Source organism: Diuraphis noxia, unplaced genomic scaffold, assembly GCF_037042655.1.
Source record: "Diuraphis noxia isolate RWA-SAM2 unplaced genomic scaffold, SU_Dnox_SAM2 contig0002, whole genome shotgun sequence".
In the NCBI taxonomy this organism is placed as follows: Eukaryota; Metazoa; Arthropoda; class Insecta; order Hemiptera; family Aphididae; genus Diuraphis; species Diuraphis noxia.
Genome location: NW_028301712.1, coordinates 47,552,506 through 47,573,181, shown reverse-complemented (window position 1 = coordinate 47,573,181; position 20,676 = coordinate 47,552,506). Strand labels below are relative to the sequence as shown.

The 20,676-nt window shown below is 26.8% G+C and overlaps 1 protein-coding gene and 1 long non-coding RNA gene across 10 annotated transcripts in view; one reads left to right on the top strand and one right to left on the bottom strand.

The window, feature by feature from the left end:
- LOC107168192 (uncharacterized) overlaps positions 1 to 10,388 on the bottom strand; it is a 47,353-nt gene extending 36,965 nt beyond the window's left edge. For all 9 annotated transcript variants that reach the window (XM_089219733.1, XM_089219728.1, XM_089219731.1 and 6 more), the window contains exons 1-2: positions 9,735 to 10,388; positions 235 to 430 (exon numbers count right to left, since the gene is read on the bottom strand). In XM_089219733.1, coding sequence (XP_089075859.1) covers positions 235 to 430; positions 9,735 to 9,849 — 311 coding nt within the window. In that variant the 5' untranslated portion in view covers positions 9,850 to 10,388. The remainder of the gene's footprint in view (positions 1 to 234; positions 431 to 9,734) is intronic.
- Positions 10,270 to 13,378, top strand: LOC149058583 (uncharacterized). Its single transcript, XR_016190296.1, has 3 exons — positions 10,270 to 10,399; positions 12,792 to 12,865; positions 13,117 to 13,378. It is a non-coding gene; the product is annotated as an uncharacterized LOC149058583 (long non-coding RNA).
- The last annotated feature ends 7,298 nt before the right edge of the window (positions 13,379 to 20,676 follow it).

Sequence of the window (20,676 nt, the reverse complement as noted above, 5' to 3'; positions counted from 1 at the left end):
TTAAATGTCTTAAAAAATAACCTATCTTTTAAAATATTGGATAAAAACCAAAGCTTAATCACAAATCATGTTCTTACTTAAAAGTTTGAAATTTTATTAATTCACTCAAAATTAACAGCACACTGTTGAAACTAGTGAACAAAAATTTGTTGTTGTATGTGTATAAAATAGAAATGTACCTATGGGTAATATTATTCTAAATATCTAATTTAATAAAATAATTTTGAAACTTACAGACAAAAAAAATTGAATAACCCAAAATAAAGATTTGAATTAGTACAACATGAAAGCTTGCGGCATTCCAACCGAAAACCAGCTAACCATTTAATAAATGACAATTCCACCAATGTTTCTTGACAATCCACATACTTAGGAAATGGGTCCGAAGTTGTTGGAGTGTTTTTATTACTCTCATCGACATCTGAATCAACTACAATAATAATCAGTTAATAATACACATAGTCAAATAATTAGTATTTTAGTGTAGGTATATCATAGGTAACAGTTAAGAGACATTAAATCATGATTTTATCAAAACATAATTTTAAATTATTATAAACAGTAAAACATTTTTTTATAATTTTTTACTAAATACATAGGTAGATAAGGTATTAGTATAAAATAATGATTTTGTGTAGTGTAAAAAGAAATGGTTTAAATTTTCTAGGTAGAATTAGTCATAGTATGTACACAAAAATACATTTTTTGGGGTTTTTTTTTCTTCAATAATACCTACAATTTAACTTTTTACATTTCAAGTTAGACTTATTTTTAAAATTTCTGGAACAGCAGATATTACTTAAATGTTTTTAATGTAAAACATATGTATATTTTATAAGATGTTAAGATAAGTTTTCTGTTGTGAAATTTGATCTTAAAATATGTAATCATGTGTTTATACATTGATAAAATTATTCACACAAACAGATTAAATTAAGCTTACTGTAATAGTCAATACCTATTTTTCCTAAATGTCAAACTTAATTGAATTTAAAGTTCATAATCATTAATCACTTTATAAAATAGTAATTTTATCACAGAATTCTGGAATTGCAAATATTGAAGAAAAAAAAGAACAAATTATACAACAATATATGTTTGGAGTAAAATGCTTGGTATACAACAGTAGATAAATTGCGCTTATTATTGATGCAAAATAAAATGGTGAAAAGTACTAAATAAATAATATTCACTAGGTGATTCATTGAAATTGGGACCAGATCATTTTTCATTTTACGTGGATACCAATATTTATCAGTGCCCACATTAGGCAGAATAATCCAATGAATATAACAGTAGTATACCATTAAATAAGTTCTATAATCGAGTCTCCAATCTAGCATTACTAATAACATTCTGAAATTCTTAAAAGATCATAATTAGCTAGGACTCTAAAGTAAGTAGTAGAATATGTTTATTTTACTAGGTGTACACTGCATTTGATTTAAATCAGATAAAACTAAAAATTCAATCTATATAATGACAAGTTTAAAAACAAAATGTTTGCTAATTTTGAAATTTTTTAAAGAAAATTAATGCCTATTTTTAATGTTTGTGTAAAAAGTGCATACATAATATTTTCTAAGAATATTGATACTTTTATTTTATAACTATCCTATAATATTATAAAACTTTACAAGTATAAAAAGTATTTGTTATTAGATTGTGGGTATTATTTAGGTAGTGATGTTTTTTGAGTCCAATAATTAACACCGTCAACCAAAAACCAACATCCCACACAACAGATATTTCTTGAAGGATTTAAATTTTTTTAATAAAATAATTTAGTTTTAATATATTAACAATACAAAAATTTCAAGAAGTAATGATTAAATAAGTAGGTATGAAAATATAGATCTTGCGTGTTTAACATTTCTGTTGGTATATTTATTTTATTTCAAAACCCTAAATTCATAATACATATACCTAATTTAATTTGATTATTTTACAGTTTATCTGAAAGATAATTCCACAAAAAACTAAAATCCTATATTGATTTACTTTATTTGATTAAGTCATTATTAGGAAGGATGTTTTGGGTACACCTGGGTGCTATTAATTGTAAATAACCAAGTAAAATGTAATTTTAAATGACAGTGCCAAAGCTACTAATGTATATCAATAATTCTTTTTTGTTATCTTTACTCGAAGTAAACCTTCAAAAGGTTGCAATTCTATTACTGTAGGTTTTATACTTACTTTTCAGTTTTTAGCTCGGTTTTTAGTTATGTTCACAGATATTGTTCATTACGATTATACTTTAACCATTTATATATTTTATTGTTTTGTGATTTTAATTTTCAGTTTTTGTAGAAAAAGGATATTATAAAGGTGTCAAAGATTCTGTTGGTCATAAATGGGGCACAGAAATGCAAATTTGTTTTCATTTTAATATGTTAATTGGCACAATCGAGAAATACTTCTACCAATAAAATGTGAATTCGAGACTATTAAGGAGTTTTACAAGCTAAGACTTCGTATACAAGGTAGTGGCCAAGTGTTCTTAGGCGTCGACTGCAATGAGCACCGTCGCCAGTTCAAACCTTGGTCATGGGCAGAACGACCTCTCTTCAGGCAGTCACAATGTCTAGGGAGAGGCCACCATCCCCCACCTGGGCATGGTAGAAACCAACGGGTGCCCACTAGCAATTCTGCCAAATAGGCGTCCAAACTAAGTCTTTGTGCCTACTCTCAGACATAGCGCCATTCAAAAAAAAAACAAGATGGCAGGTAAATCACTTTTAATCTCAGTTGTCGATGCAATCATAGATGTCTACACTCAAAACATCAGAAACTTATCTGTAGAACACATACTGAATCAACACCCCAGAAACCACTCTTAAAGCAAAGATTAAAACATTTTAACACTAAAAAAAAAAACCATCATTGTAAAATTTATAATTTGTTACTCGGCTCAGAATTTAAAATCAAAAAATTGATTAGTAAACAGCAGATATGCCAAAATAAAATATGACGAATAGGGAATAGACTTTATTGAAATAAATAAAAGTAATACAAATGATGTAAGTATATAAATCTATGAGTATTATTTTGGAACAAACATATTGTTGAATATTTACAAATAAAAATAAAACTGCGATGGCTTGGTTGGAGAATACAATTGAATTGACTAAAAGTCCATTCTACATCAACAGATTTATAAGGGTATAATTCATGTTTACTATATCAAAAGGAGTGAATTTAAAATTCAAAGGCCCTTTTATTAACAATTAAAATATCTCTGATAATTTTCATAGTTAGAAATCCAAAATTTTTTTCAATTATATTGGCAAATTCGTTTTTGACTATTTCTCTCATGTGTCTATGAGCTTTTCTAATTTATCTACAGATTATTCTATAAAACAAATACTTTCAATCAAAGACATGTTTTTAGTCACCAATTGGTTATTTGTCTGAATCAAAAAATAAAAATTTACAGAAATGTATGTCAAGTTTTTTTTTAAATTGATATTTTGAATCAGTGAATTTACTTTTTCAATTTCTCCAACCGATTCAGAATCAAAATCTGAAATAACATTTTTTTATTTTTTCTAAATCATAGCAATAGCATTTGACGGCTTCAAGCCCCATCTTGTTAAAATAGGTTCAGGAGGTAAATTAAGGTCTGGATATTACACTTCTTCAAATTTTAAAAGACAACTTGGCACTTTCACAGATATTTTTTTAATGAGTGCTATTAATTGATCAACTTTGGAATAATCAAATCTTATTGCTTCTTAAACACAATGGAAGCTACACGCTAACCATGTAAAATTAACCAGTTTAGGAAAAAATGGTATCAAAATTGAAAATACTACCAGCTTTAGACAGCGTGTCTTCAAAAATCAGTGAAAAAATCAAAAATTAATAAAATATTAATATACTTATTTACCAAATATGTAAAATAAATTTGGATTTATTTCAATTAAAATGATCTAAATCATATATATCATTAATTCAGGGTTCGGATTTTATAGCATTTGCTACTTATTATAGGATAGAGATAAAAATAGCAGAGTGGGCTATAAATTTGTTTAATGCACCACGGACTCTAAATGACTAAATATGAAATTTATTTTGCTATTTTTTGCATATTTGAAGAATTTTAGAATTTTAGTGCTATTTTTAAAGTTTTGGTGCTATGTTTTGCTTATATTCTTAATTCAACGCTTTATTTTATATTTTTCATAAATCTCGTGACAAATGGTATTCATTAATGCGAATCGATAAGAATTGAAATTTTATTCTTATTTACTCAGATAATTTTGAATAGTTGCGTACAAAAGATGTCATAATTCAAGGTATCAATTGTTAATCAGTACATACAAATTTTTTTAAACTGTATAGGTACCTACGGAGATTTTAGTTTCTTTTTTATAAATATAATATGATAAGTTGAATAGAATTTTGATTTGTATTTATTTTTTGCTATTTTTGATTTTTTAGGGCATATTTATAGAGCATATTTTACGGTTTTTTTGGTCATATTATAGCGCATATTTTAGGATTTTTGATGCTATAAAATCCGAACCCTTATCATTATAATAAAATATGAATTTACAATAAAACCGGTTTCCTAATGATGAGGCTCCTCGCCCAATAGGTACTTACAGGTAAAATAAATTTAGTTTTATTCTGTCATGGACTTACAGATTTCTAGAAACATTGCTAGCATAATTAAAATGACAACCTAGATTAGATAGGATTAGTATAAAATGATTAGGTTAATGAGTAATATACTAATATCTAATTACCAAACAACTAGATATTAATATTTTAATTTATCCATGGGGTTGCAGAGCTTTTCATGAAATTTTCTAAGGGTGTGCTTAATCACCACAACACTCAGTGCCTGTAGATTAATAATTTCTGTTAAATATAGAACAGTTGCAAAATTATTTTGTTTGATAAAATAAATACAATGAAAATAGATCTATCATTATTAAAGATTACCTACTAGAAATATTTTGAAGTTACTGAGGTACATAAGAATAAACTGCATCTATATAAATTTTTCTGAAACCACAAATATACAACCAACCTTTTAGTAAAGCGTGATTTTATGTCATTTATAAGCCTCGGACAAATGAAAATTTTCTTTAATAATCACAAAAGTAGCTTTAAAGAACTTTATAGTTACCTAATTTGAGTTAAGACTTTATAAAGAGTCAGCTTTAAATAAAATCAAGAAGACGAAAATTATTTATAAAGTGTACCTTAATTCTTATCTTAATTATAAAAATAATATATTAATATAAATAATACATTTTTCAAGATATAAAATTCAAATTAGATTATTAGAAACTTCTAAGTGAATGTTTTTACTGGTTTTACTATATTAAATAGGTCGGATGTTGAGGTAATTTTAACACATTTGTTACAGTGTCACAACTAGCAGGGAGACTGGAGATGTGTGGCACATATAAAGATTGCAAGGAAGGTTGCAGTTAATGATATGTCATCATTTATAATATATCACATCCCCAATTTTCAATCTCAACTAGGCTTCAGAACCATATAATAAATTATTTACTTCTTTTAAATTCATTGCAATATAATAATAATTTCTTGAGTGTGATTTAAGCCCATAATTAAAATGTGTGTTGTGTATAAGACAAAAACTTTGGCACATTAATTGGTATCAATTCTAAGGTTTTCAATAATTTATTTTGTCATTTAGAAGATTAGAAATCCATAGTACATCAATAAACTTGGTTGCTAACTCTAAATTTTTCAATTCAATTTCACTAGCAATATTCTATAATAATTTAATTTGTCTGCAAAGCGTCTATGTTAGGATACATACAAAACATCTAAATGTGTTCAATTTTTTTAACTTAGCCTCTATCTTATATGGGTTTCAAACCTCAGATCCATTTTATAGTTGAGTCTTCACTAGTGCGGTGTATAGAACTGTTAGGCATATTAGATCATTAAATTCAAGACAATTTATTTTTATGAAACACCAAGTATATATTATAGCCTTATCGCTTATCGTATGAAGGTGGTTGAAAAGATAAATTACTAGAGAACAGTATACCTTAACTTATGAAACAACTGTTAAAAATTGATCACAGATATTATAATTTAAAATCTCATAAACACAAAGACAAATGAACGTTAATTGAGTGCAATTTTTTGTATTTTTAGTGCTAACTAGGTTCAATTTGCTACCAAAAACACCCTCAGAGATGAAGATTCAAACAATTTTACAGGTCTAAAATAAAATGAGATACAAAGTAAAACTAATAAACTGAATACTTCATTCAGAATGTAAAATTTTTATTTAAGAGGATGCCACGCCTCAATGTGTTGTCTATGTCTTACAAACACGTAACCTAATAATTGTTTGCACTGGGGAACTAAGTGTAGTTATGGCACTTTTTACTTCTTCTTACACATGGTGCTTTACCTAATACAAAAACTAATGTTATTAAATTATTGCTTATTGTACCAGGATTAGAATCTTTAATTTTCTAATTTAAATTCATCATGTTTTATATTTAGAGTTTTTATGAATGTATGACATACCTAATACACATAAAAAGTTAATAATGATTTTCATAAGTAGGTACCTAACTATTTACCAAAAAATAAATTGTTAGAAAACAACTTTTAACATCACAAATTATAAACTAGAGAATAGTAAGTAAGGCACATGTAGTTCGCTATTTTACATACATTTCTAAGTAAATGAGTACAAGAACAACAAAGTCATTTTAGGCATAGTACTTGCAGAATCAGAGCTAAAAACATGGTACCTAATACCCGGGCTAATACCTATTATTTAACAATAATTGTGCACTGCTAATTATCCACAAAAATAAAAAATATGGCTGTATAAAGTGTGGTACGGTATCTATGTTGAGTAATAAAACAAATATTTTCATACTATTTATAAACAATAACTATTTGTAATAAAATACAAAAAATTAAAGTTGTATACGCAAATGTCAACATAAAATATCATATTAGACTGAATCACTTTTTCTGGAAACTATTTTGTACTGGGGCATTTATATTTAATTACAGAATAAAGGAAATTAAGAGTAATTAACTATTTAATATCAATGATGGATTAGAAAGATAAGATTAAACCCAATTTTATAAAAATATCAATGGTATGTGGTAACCTAAGACTTAAAAGAAAACAGCCAATATCTTCATATTATATAAATATGAATATTTTATATAATATTCATATTACTATGAACATTGTGTATAAATTTCTATGCCAACACTAATAAATTAAATCATTTTGGTCTAATTAGGTATTATTTATAACATTAATTAACATATTATTTTTATTAACTACAAGCTACAAAAAAGAATACAAATTGGATTAATCATTTAAAAGTGTCAAAATATTCTACCATTTCAATTCTAGCCAATATTTGATTATCATTTCAATAATACAGTAGTTTTTGTGATGTTTTAGTACCAACTTATAGAAATTAACTCGGAAATTAATGATCTCTTGGTTTTATATTCAGCACAACAAAATTAGTTTTAGTACTTATACCGTACCTAATTTTTACAATTAGATATTTTATGTTTATTTATTAAAAGTAATCATATTATTTATGTTAAATAAAATAAAAATTTAACAGTTTTTAACTAAATAGTTATAAAAATAAATTGTGAATGAGAGGTAAATTACACAGGTAGTTACTCTTTTTAATTAGATAAGTATTATTTTGAATAGAATATGCAGGTATGAATCAAATATTTATACCGGTTTGAAAACATTATTATTTATTATAATATAGGTAAAATAGGTAGTGTTGTGTATGTATGTATATTAGAAAATGTTGTTCATTAAATCATTAAGAAAAAAAAATTTAAATAAATATTAGGTAATTTAGGAGGAAAAAAATTACAAATACTTATCTACATAGGTAATTTATTATATTAAAATAAACATAAGAAGGTAGTATCTACATGCATTTTAAAAGTTTTTGAATCATAATTTAATATATATAAAAGTAGGGTATTTTTCTTTGTATTTGACCTTGGTAAAAATTTAACGACTTTCAAATTTATATTTAAAAAATGTTTGAATATTATTAAACAATTTAAATGTAAGTAAAATTTTCTAAAATATAAATCTTAAATGTATACTACTTAAAGTATCATGAAATTCAAAAGAAACTATGAGATATTTTGTTTAATATAGGTTCTGCTGTTAAGAACTGACACATTTATTATAAATTGAAACTTATTAATTAGGGTGCATGTTGATGAGGCTACTAACATATAAAAATTTGAGTTGAATTATTTATATAGAGTACATGTGAAAACGGGGTTTGTGAAGTCTTATTTTTAATATTTTTGTGACATAAATCAGAACTATAATACCATTTACAGTAAAATATGTATCTTGAGTATCCCAGAATATTTAGGTATATTGTTTGCAAATAGAATTATTCCAAATATATTAGTAAGTTAGGTATTAATTATTAAAAATGTACAATTGAAAACAAATTATACTTACTATAGATATCTCTTCTATTTTATTATGTACTTAATTTGACAAAATTGTCCAAAACAAACGTGAAAATAAACTTACGATCTTAATTTATTTTGTTAGAATGATTAGCCTGGTAGTGGCTATAAAATCAAAACCTTACCTGGGCCTATGAAGAATGAATTATTTTTTAGGACTTCAGTCCTCCTAAATATCAGCCCTTAGTTGCACCACTGAAAATATTACTTATCTAGTTATCTACATATCTACTAATGGTAAATACTATAACTATAATTGACAAATAAACAGCTACATCATAATTAAAATATCACGATATTATTTTATTTTATTTTTTAATTAGTAAATTATTTACGGTAATTAAGTTTTCATTCTATATGTTTATCAACAAGATAACAATAAAGAATAATTATTGTTATTCAATTGACAGACACTTAAGCACAATTTATATTAAGTATATAATTAAAATGACACAGTACCAAAGTCCATAGCATAATTTATACTAGGCACTGTTTCTTAAGGACACAAACGAAAAAAAAATTTTTAAAATGCAAGCCTAATAACAAACAATCATTCACCATATAAACTTTAAACGAAAACAAACTGCTCTACTGAGACCATGTGTATATTGATAATTCTCAGCAAGCAATACCAAAAAAATAGAACAACGGTCGACTATAAAAGTGAAACAACCATAAACAAATAGGTAAGCACTTGAAAAGGAATCTGATGCAATTTAATATATTTACATCATTTCATTTCACAAAATATACAAAGGGACTTCTACCAGGATTGTTCTCAGTAAATACAACAAATAGACTAAGTAATTTGTTTAAGACATAATAATAGTAGGTACCTAACTATTTTATGAATAAGATTTTGATTAATCTGGTATCAAAGTGTAACAAGTAAAAATTATAGTTTTTAAAAATAAATCATTTACCATGATCAAAATGTATAAGTGCATAATACATTAAAATGTGATATAAGTTATGAGCAATGACAAATATAACATTAAGACGTTACACGATGGAATGTTTAAGCACAAGTGTACAACACGAACAAGTTATAAAACTATGCTTGTGCAGCATCATCAGTAGACGTAGAGCAAATGTATTCACTGAGAAACCACCTAGACAGCTGAATGACCCAGCGTCTGGCATGACATATTGATAATAAAACATTGGCTAGTCGGGAGTAATGGTGAAATCATGTTTATATAGACGGAGCATGAAATAAAAACACTTACCTGTTTCGCTGTGAATCCTCTTGCGATTGCAATCTATCGTCGCCGTAGGCTCGATGGTGCTGATGGACATAGACGATGATGTCGATCCCTCTTCGTGTTGCCGGTGAACAGCCATCGCGTCACCGGTGATGTGCGTAACACCACTCTTACTAGACGCCAGCAGTGGACCTCAATTGCATTGGTTCGCTGTGCAAGACTGCCTGAAACTTGGTGCTCGGCAACAAGCTGGGGTAGAAGTAAATGTTTTGCAGATCAAGAATATCGTCTGACTGACTGACAGTTCATCCGTCTGTCCGTCCGACTGAGCACAACCTATCGGTACGCTCGCGGAACAGTCATTGCTCGACGTAAGTCTCCGTAACTCCGTGGTCGCTTGTGAAGTAATGGCCGACGAATTGCTGCTGCTGCTGCGGCGGCGGCGGCTGCGGCGGCGGAACAGTGGACATTGGGGTCCAACGTGCGCGGCGATTAACAATTATTGTTTCAGCGCACGGCGGCGGCGACGGCGACGGCGACAATTCGCTCCATCGCCGATAAAAACAACCGGAGTGTTCCGTTTTACCGAAAAGGCGAACAAGAACAACAGCAACAACTATTACTAATATTAATAATATCAATGAATGACATCGGGGGACGGGACAGTCGGGACACCACTTACGCCAGACGTACGTATATAGAGATATCAGATTTATACCGAGTACGAATATATGTACATATTATATACCTAAGCAATAACTTGATAGTGTATACACTAGTTTATATATATGTAGATATATATGTATATAGTAAGCGTACAACTCGCGAGCGCGCCCTCTACAATGCGTGTATGTGTGCAAGAACATTTATATAATAGTAATAATACAATATGTATGTGTGCGTACACTTCTTGGTATACCTCAAGTATTCGGTTGTGCGTGTGTGTAAACGAACATTTTTTTCCATGGCACTTCGGCGTTCGGCGCGCGCATACACACACACACACTGACACGGCGCTAGTGCGTTACGGTCCTACAAACAACAGTGACAGTCGTCGTCAGCGGTGGTGGAGGAAATATCTCGATCGTACATGCGCAGTGCAGCCTCAGCGGGAATCAGCTGTTGCCAATGGCAACAGCGAATGGCGTTCCTCCGCCACACGACGTCACACTGCTCTTCTCGACAAACGCGCGCGCGGATCGTTTGATATTTATTATTATTATTATTTAAGTCCCAGGGACGAAAAAGATAGATACATGTATAATAATATGATGTGATGTTATATAATATTATTTCGAAAAACGTTTCCCTCGATATCGAGGGGATGATTCTGGGAAATATGTGTTCGCTATCGAGCGACGGCTGCGGCAGCTTATTTGACACACGACGTCATCTCCGTAACTCGGTGGCGCCGACTACCGATCGTTATCGTCCGTATATATATATATATATATATATTATATATATACAATTTTATTGACGACGACGTGACCATCGCGACGTAATACAATTTTTAGATTTCAAGCGTACTACCGATGAATGTATAAATTTTATGTTTTATGATGCAGATGTGTGATTTATTTTTTGCGTCAGTTATCACCTTTTGGAGCAGTAAAAATGCTTCAATCTTATTAATCCTTGAAAATTGTACCTGGTAGAAAATTAGATTTTCGCGCATTACAAGTTTTTACTGAAATGAACCTTATAGATTTTCACCAAATATTTAAATTAATATATTAATCAAGACATGCTATCATTTTTAAAATATTTTGCCATTTTGAATAATTTTAAGATACCTACTTGAAATGTTCTTATTTTTGTTTATACGATTTATATTGATAAAACTTGTTATCAAGTTATAAAACCTTGACTAATTAGTACAATTTTAAAATAATTTACGATTCTCATTATAGTCGTTTAGGCTTCTATATAGGCCTATATAGGCTTAGAGCAGCAGTTATAAAAATTATCAAAGGTTCCTAAAACCTATATCTACAGACCAAATTTGTTTCAAAAAATATAAATCGTATTAACTAGAAACTTTTCACTTCACAGGTTTTTTGTGTTTTTTTCCCAATTCACAAAGCATTAGTCTCCTGTATAATAAAAACTTACAAAATAATTTTGATAGTTTTCATTCCCCTCAAAGTGGGTTACTAATTAGTATTTTTTTTCTTCAAACTATTTCTTCTATTAAATACTGTATTGTCTGTATTGCTTACTAACCTATGAACTAGATCACTAAACAGATTCTCTTGTTGTATATTTTGCTGATTGTTTTTTTCGTCAAACTAGTATAAGTATTTAATTTATCTTTACTAAATGCCTTCAGGCGTATATTTCAAATAAATAAATAATTTATTTCTTATGAATGTTTATAAACAGTTATGTGCTCAGCCAAAAAAAAGAAATTGAAAATTAAATACAAGAATTCTCATAAGCTATTCTCATAACAATTTTTAATATCAAAAAATACATTACATTACAAGCGCTCGACTTTCAAATTTCAAAAATCTCTATATACGTCTATATCAAGAAAATTTACAAATAATTTTGAATCGTATTAAAACTTGTTTAAATGTGTTATAAGTATAGGTACAAATGTACAATTTACCTTGTATGTTCTTACAGCAATTTAAAAATATTATATATATAGGTATACACCAAAAATTTGTAGAGATTTAAACTTTGAAGTATTTAAATTTTTTATAAACAAAGAAATAAAATTTATTTTTAACAAAAAATAATAATGCTTCTTTTGCTTAGTTATTTTGGTATACATACTATTATGGTCTTACTAGCTGTTTGTGAACATATATTTTTTATTAACTCCCCTGGCAATCGGGTGGCATACCTAAATCGTTCTTTTATTATTAAACTACCTATATATTACTACATTATACTATTATACATTTATACTATGGTATATTGCATACGACTAATTCGATACGTGTGTATGAATTTTTCCTTAGTTATGTGCCCTATCATGCCCTGCTCATACTATAATAATATAATATATAACCTTTCAAAATGTCTACAATATACAATAATACCTACATAATATTATAATATAATATATAGACACAGTTACACAGACCTATCTTGCAACCAATACGTACGTGGGTACGTTAATCCAAAATTCCAAATACTTACAGGTAAATCGATAAAATATCTATAAATTCATTATATAGGTATCTGTACATACATATATTATATAGTTTCATGCATTTTATATACATCGTATGTTTAACATCAATGTAAGTAACACTAGTAACAGTAAGAATAAGGATAAGAAATAATAATAAGCGACAATAACTTATAAACCTAACAAAAAATTGAAAATTGTATACATTTTTATATGTCTATATATACTATATAATACTCTTACATTTGGACATTTTTCCAGTCAAATGCGGCAACAAGCAAGTCAGAAACCCCACGGGGACGACAGCGATGAGTATTTTCAGTATAACGTGATACCTGTATATTATTGACTATATCGCACGAATTTCCTTGGAAATATTATTTCCATTTTATGCGGTTTAGCGCCATTATGGAGCCAAATACTGATTTTTTTTTTCATTTTATATCATCTAATGTTATATATATATATCTTATTTCTTCAAAACGTTCCGAAAAATACAAATAACAAATATGTACTGCTGTTATTATTTTCTTTTTTTTTGGAACTTTCACAGACTACGATCAATAAAACTCGAACTCATACTACAGCAAACCGAAAACAATATGATATACCTATACTGCTATGCGTACAATGTTCTATGGTTTTACTTAGGTATACAATATGTCAATATATATATTACTATTATTACATATAAAAATAAGTCACATACTTCCATATTCCACTTTATTTTTGTTTGGATTGATCAAATATTCAAACAAAATGAAAAGAAATATTCCGTTTTTTAACACTGCAATTGTTAAAAAAGCAAATTTGTTTTGAGCACACTACATATAGCATGTGCATATAATAATATGTATATCACTATATAGTTCAAGTATATGTCGCATCCACATAATGAAATCACTCATCATTTCATGAACTGGATATCCAGATTATCGACCAGATTGTAAATTTTGACGAAAATCCATTATATGAACATCTATTCAATAAAACGGACAATACCTATACCTATACCTATATTTTGTATTTTGTGTAATTATTATAAACAAGATTGTTACTTATTTTGCAATAAATATTTATGTAATTATAATTACATTATATCATGATTCATGATATTATAATTTATAACTATACTTTTCTATATATATTTTTTTTTATGAATAATAATATTAACTAAATAATAATTTTAAAAAAAGGATTGCATAAACTTGGAACAAAATATGGTTTACTTTAAGGAGGTTTTCTTTTTAGTTCAGTATAGTTCTGTTATGAATGTTTGAAAAAATCAACAGCTCAATTTCTTACTACTGATTAAGTTGATAAAAATGTTGAATTTTCTGTGTGAGGAAGTATTAAAAAATTTCAGGTGGGCAAAGATTTTTGTCTTGTTCGTGTAAGGCAAAAATTCTTTGCCAATTAAATAGCAGTGCTTGTTTTAAAAATAATATTATGTGTAACAGCAGTTGATGTCATAATTAATCGTAAAGTAAAAATGTATACCTATACTCTATAAGTTGATTAATTATTATTTAAGTCAATCAATTAATTATGTTGTTGCTATTTTTGTTCATAAAACAATATTAAAATGTATAGTTATAGTTTAGTAATAAATTATAATATTATGATATAATAATATAATAATTTATTGCAAAATAACATAATTATCATGTTTCTTAATAATTACACAAAGTACACAATATAAGTAGGTATTGTCCATTTCATCAAATGGATGTCTATAAAACGTATCTTCGTCAATATTCACGATCTGATTAAATTTCACCATTTAGATATCCAGTTCATGAAATGAGCGATTTCACTACCACTAATATGGATACTGAATACAATATAATATACATATTTTTTTTCATTTTAATAGGTTTTTTATCTTTATGTTTCAGATAATTATTTGCTTTAAGACTTAAGTAGGCAAATGTTTATAGTTAGCAAATATTTAACAAATCAAATTTTTATTTTATGTTTTACGAATAATAATGGCTCAGTGGCTAGACCGGGTTAACAATAAGTTATAACCATTAGCCATGTATTATACTAATTTATAATTCCTTATTTAAATCTTAAGTGAGAATTTATACTTAGATTGTTAAAAAAAAATATTCATTTTTATTTATAATTCTTTAAGTAGCCTTAAAAAAATTAAGCTTATGACATTTGAATGGTTAGTGGTTATGGTGCGTTTTAAACAAAACCATAAAAAGGACCATATTAAACATAATGGCTATTCACCTATACTTATTGTTGAAATTAATTGGTATTCGATGGTATTAAACATTTAAATATAGACATGAGGTAAGTATCATTAACATATTAAATAAATACAGTAAAGTAACAACTAATACTTATAATACTCGTATGCACATTGTATATACATATATTAATAATCATTTAATTAAAAAATAATAATCTCCCTTAAGTTTTTTTTTTTATGGTACCTAACGTCCAAACCTATCTATTATTACCTAACAAAATTGCTACAATTTTTCACATTAACGTACTAAAAATTCAACTAATATAACGAATTATAACTATTAGAATTTGACACGATATAATGATTAACGGACTTTGTTGCTTTATTTAGAATTAAAATATTTATTTTATACGAGATATTATATATATATATTCATTATTCATTCTTCATTTGTATTTCCGAGGTCATAAACTCATTACTCAAATTGATAAAATAATAATTTGGACACTATTTTATCAGCGTGTAATGATGTGTTAATGATTGTATTTTCAGATAAATAATTATATAAATCATAATAATATTCTAAACACCTATAATAATATATGATATTATAATGAAAAAATATTTGAAATGATAAATACTCAGTAGATAAGTATAAATATTGAATTAAAATTACAAATCGTTTGTAAAGAAGTAATAGTAATAATAATAATAATCACATTTAAAGCGTTTCAAAAAATGATAGGTTTTACTTGCACAACAAAAATATTTTGGATCACATTTACTTATTACCTAGGTACCTCATGAAAAATAATAAAAATACTAATTAGGTTTTCAAAGAATATTTATGTTTTTTATTAAATTCGAGTTTTTCCAAAAAAAAAATGTTTTTATTTTCATACTTCAGATTTTTAAGACTTAATAATAAACACATTGTTATGTTTATTTATATTTATAAATTTTACCTATTTACTTAATACAGTGCAATTTGGCTTATGGTTTTACATATGTATATATATATGTAATTTATATACTTATTGAAGTCATAATATCGTTGATATAAATTAAATGATGAAATTGTGATGTTTTTATATATGAATGACGTAGGTACTGTGACACTGTGTCAGTGTTGACAATAAAGTGTTTGGATAATATTACTTCTATGGTTTAGGTTTAGACTGTAATTTGGAATTCGTATAAAATATATGTCAATATAATATACTTATTAACATTAAGAGGACGACACACCCGCATGTGTTGTCTCCGTCTTACAAACGTATAACATAGCAAAATCTGTTTAGCGCGGGACAACTGTTCTCCCTCAATATTTATAATAGAATTTTCAAAATTTCACAACGCATAGGTAATAACTTTATCTGTGTCATAGCGTCGTTATTTTTTTGATAGCACAAACTACATAATAATTTTAAGTAATTTAATGAAAAAATAAAAAATAAATGTATTTTCTTAACTCTTAAGCTTATAACTTTAATTATATTTATGTTATAAAAAAAATAACGACGCTATGACACAGATAAAGTTCTTACCTATGCTTTGTGAAATTTTGAAAATTCTATTATAAATATTGAGGGAGAACAGTTGTCCCGCGCTAAACAGATTTTGCTATGTTGTACGTTTGTAAGACGGCGACAACACATGCGGGTGTGGCGTCCTCTTAAGTTATATCATATACGCAATGCGTACCAACCTATATATTATATATTTATATATGTTACCGGAAATGTTGTCATTTAGGAAATGATGACAATTCCTGATAGCGGAAGGAAATGATATCATTGCCTAGTTCATGTTATCATTTCCTAACGATATCAGGCAAAGATACCATAATATTTTTCTTAGATATTTTAATTTAATCTGTCCCAATTATTAAATACCCTGCTATTACACTAATAAATAATCAATGATCAATAATTAATAAAAATTAAATATTTTTTTTTAATAACTTTATTAAATTCACTTCGCATTTTATTCAAATCCATTTTAACGAAATAATACGTACCGCACTAAGAAGATAGGCACACTACTAAGCGGACCGTGTTGTATGGACAGGTAGGGACACTTTTAATAAAACACGTAAATAGTACGTAAAACATATTATGCGATACTTATGTGATAGCCATGACATTTTCCAACCAACCATTTTAACGATATCAGTCATTACCCATCACCTGATATTTTTTATAGAACACGGACAATATTGACAATAATGGCAGTATAATGGTTTTTAGCATCTCACCGTTCTGAGTTAGTTAGTAGTTATCGTTATAATAGCTTTACATTGTAAAACCACATGACCTGCAACATCATAATCGCCAATGCTTTCGTGTAAGAACCGATACGTGATAACTAGGGCTCGAATGTTTATAATAAAATTATAAAATATGTATTTTTAGCCAATAAAAACACAAAAATATGTAAAATAAAAATAGTATTATTTGATTCAGTAAAACATGAATTAAATTTGTACCTAGGTTAGCATTAAATTATGCAATATGCAATTTTATTAACATCCGAGCCCTAGTGATAACATTGCCTAAAAAAGTACGGAAATGATGACAATTCCTAGGCGATGATATCATTTCCCTCCGCTATTAGGAATTGTCATCATTTCCTCGGAACTGTCATCATTTCCGGTAACATATATATATATATATATACCTACTACCTATCTACGCCCTCGAAATCGAGGCAAATGGTACAACCCTAAGTAAAATAAACATAGTCGCTATAAATAAGAGTTATAAAAAAAAATCAATACCTGCAGTATTGTATGAATACACTTTAATGTTATACTTAACGATTTGAGATCATTTGAGAAAAATTAATGTTTATGCGTACCTAGTTAGGTAATTAAATTAATAATGCCATCATATTAGTGTACCTATTAGGTATACCTTTGATATTTTATCTTCTTTGTAATTTATAAAAACTGTTTTCCCGGATTATCTCAGAACTTTTTTATTCATATATCCGCACATAACTACTTAACTCGAGTGGTCTTGTCAAAATTTTAATTCTATATCTACTTTTGATAATGGAATTTAACTGTTTAATGTGGCATGCATATATAAAATATAAATATAATAGACAACATTATAGTTAATTGTAGTATAATAATTTGTAATATAGCGTGATAAATGATAATCATTGAACATTGCTATTTGCTTGGTATATATAATATTATAATATGGTTAATATTTACTAAAGCTATTGTAAGTAGATATTATTTTACGGTTTAGGAATTATAAGAGTTTACATTATCTTCATAATGACTTAAATAAACAGAGTTACAGAGTTAAGACTTTAAGATAAATAAGAATTAAAAATGCAATAAAACTATAATAATATTACGTTAATAATCAAAGAAACTCATTATTGTCTGCGTAGGTATTTATTATATAGACATGTAGCGATGTAGCCACTAGCCATGTAGGTCATATAAGTGTTCATCATCATATATAGGTACAACAAAAAGTATTTTGAAAAATACTCCAATATTGCAAATTTAATTTGCAATAATAAGTAAGTGTGTAGGTAATCTTATTTCCCATACATTTCAGAAAGACTAGATACTAGATAGAGCAACAATAATTAATTTATATATGAAAAATAACAACATGAAAATCTAGAAATTTGAGATGAATGTTGAGTGATACTTTCAATTTTTCATCATTATAAAATGATTTAGGCACTAACTTTACCTATCTATAGGTACTATATTATATAAACTATTAAGTATTGATCCTAAATATATTTATAAAATAAACTTTTATAATATTGGTATGCATATATAAACATAATTGTATACAATATATGAATTTTAAATATACATACATATATTTAATATTTGTACAGAGTGATTATTTTAATATTAAACATTCATTATCTCGAACAATTTAACATTTTTTCTACAAAACTTTAATTAACATTCATAATCTTTAATTTTACTTTTATTATCTACCATTTTTTTTTTTTTTTTGTTTTGATTAACAACATAGATTTTTCATATTTGCAAAATTATATCTACATCGTACATGCAGAATATTTTTAAGTTAATTTTGATACACATAATAATCAGATTTTTAATTTTAGTAGTTAATTAGTTATGACCGTTAAAGTTGGGATGATTAGTGTAAAGAGTGGCAGATAGATCCTCCAATCCTCATAAAAATAGAAAACATCGACCTCTACTCACTGTTATTTCATATTATTTAAATACTTATTACTTATATAACTATAATATAACATAATTATAGTTAATTTATGATTGATAGTAGGTTTATTAATATAGCTCCACTACTAAAAATTGTTTTACTAAAGTATTTATTAATTTATTATGCATTAATATATACATAGATAAATTATAAATATGTACTTATACGTTATACTATATATGAATAATTTTTTTAGTAAAATAATCAAAATATTGGCCTCGTATACGTTGTTTACTACATTATTTTTTAGTTTTTCTATAATATATTAGGGTGATATTTTAACTTTTAAATAAATTGTTATTGTAATTTTTGTTACAATTATTTCTTATTCGTTAAACTCTAATATGTAATAAACTGTTTCTTAAAGATAAGTTTTATTAGTTTAGTTTTATTTTGAATAAAAGGTCATGCTGAAAATAGTACTTATAATCATTTTTTATTTGTTTGAAACATTAGACAATTATGTATGATAAATTTGTAGATTATTCAAAGCTAAATTAAATTATTAACTTTTAGAAAAGAAGTTTCAAAAAGTAAATCGCTTGCAAAACCATATTATACTAAAAAAAATTGAAAAAGAAAGTAATAAATATGTATATTAAATGGATATAGTCGATATAGATTATAGATAGATAATTATAGTCTCTTCCATAAATCATCAAACATTTTCAAAATGTTTAATTTATACCTATACGAGTTTGAAAGTTTTGTCAGTTTTATTTAATCAATTCGATTATTACTCATTGGTGATTATAATCTATATTGTATGTCTCATAAAATATACTTTATATATATTAGTATACCTATATATATTGATATAATTGATATAACATATAATATAGTTACAGATATATAATATAGTTACAGATATATAATACAGTTAGGTATATAAGATAGTTTACATATTTGATATTTTGTATGAGTAGCTGTACGGATACCTATATAATATGGTATGATTATATGGCCAAAATGTGTTCTGTGAACATTTTTAATAAGTATAGTTGTTATTACTTATTACAGGTGATACTTTTAAGGATAAACACATTTTTTTTTTTAAATAGGTACGTCTTAATGTTTTTGAAAATATCAAGAAATAGCATTTTTTTAAATGTTATTTGAATCTCCACGTTTAGAATATGTATATGTATAAAAATGTTTAGGTTGGTGAACCATCATGTGCATAAACAATAAAATTTGCCTTAAAAAACAGTTAAAATGAAAACCTATCAAAACGTAATAAATTATGGGCGTTGTCTTTTTTTTTGTGGAATTGATGATTGTTGGCGGCGTTGGCGCCATTACAACGTCGGGCCGTCATCAAACATATTACATTTTACCATTATGTAGGTATACACACAACACACATCCCTTAAAAATAAT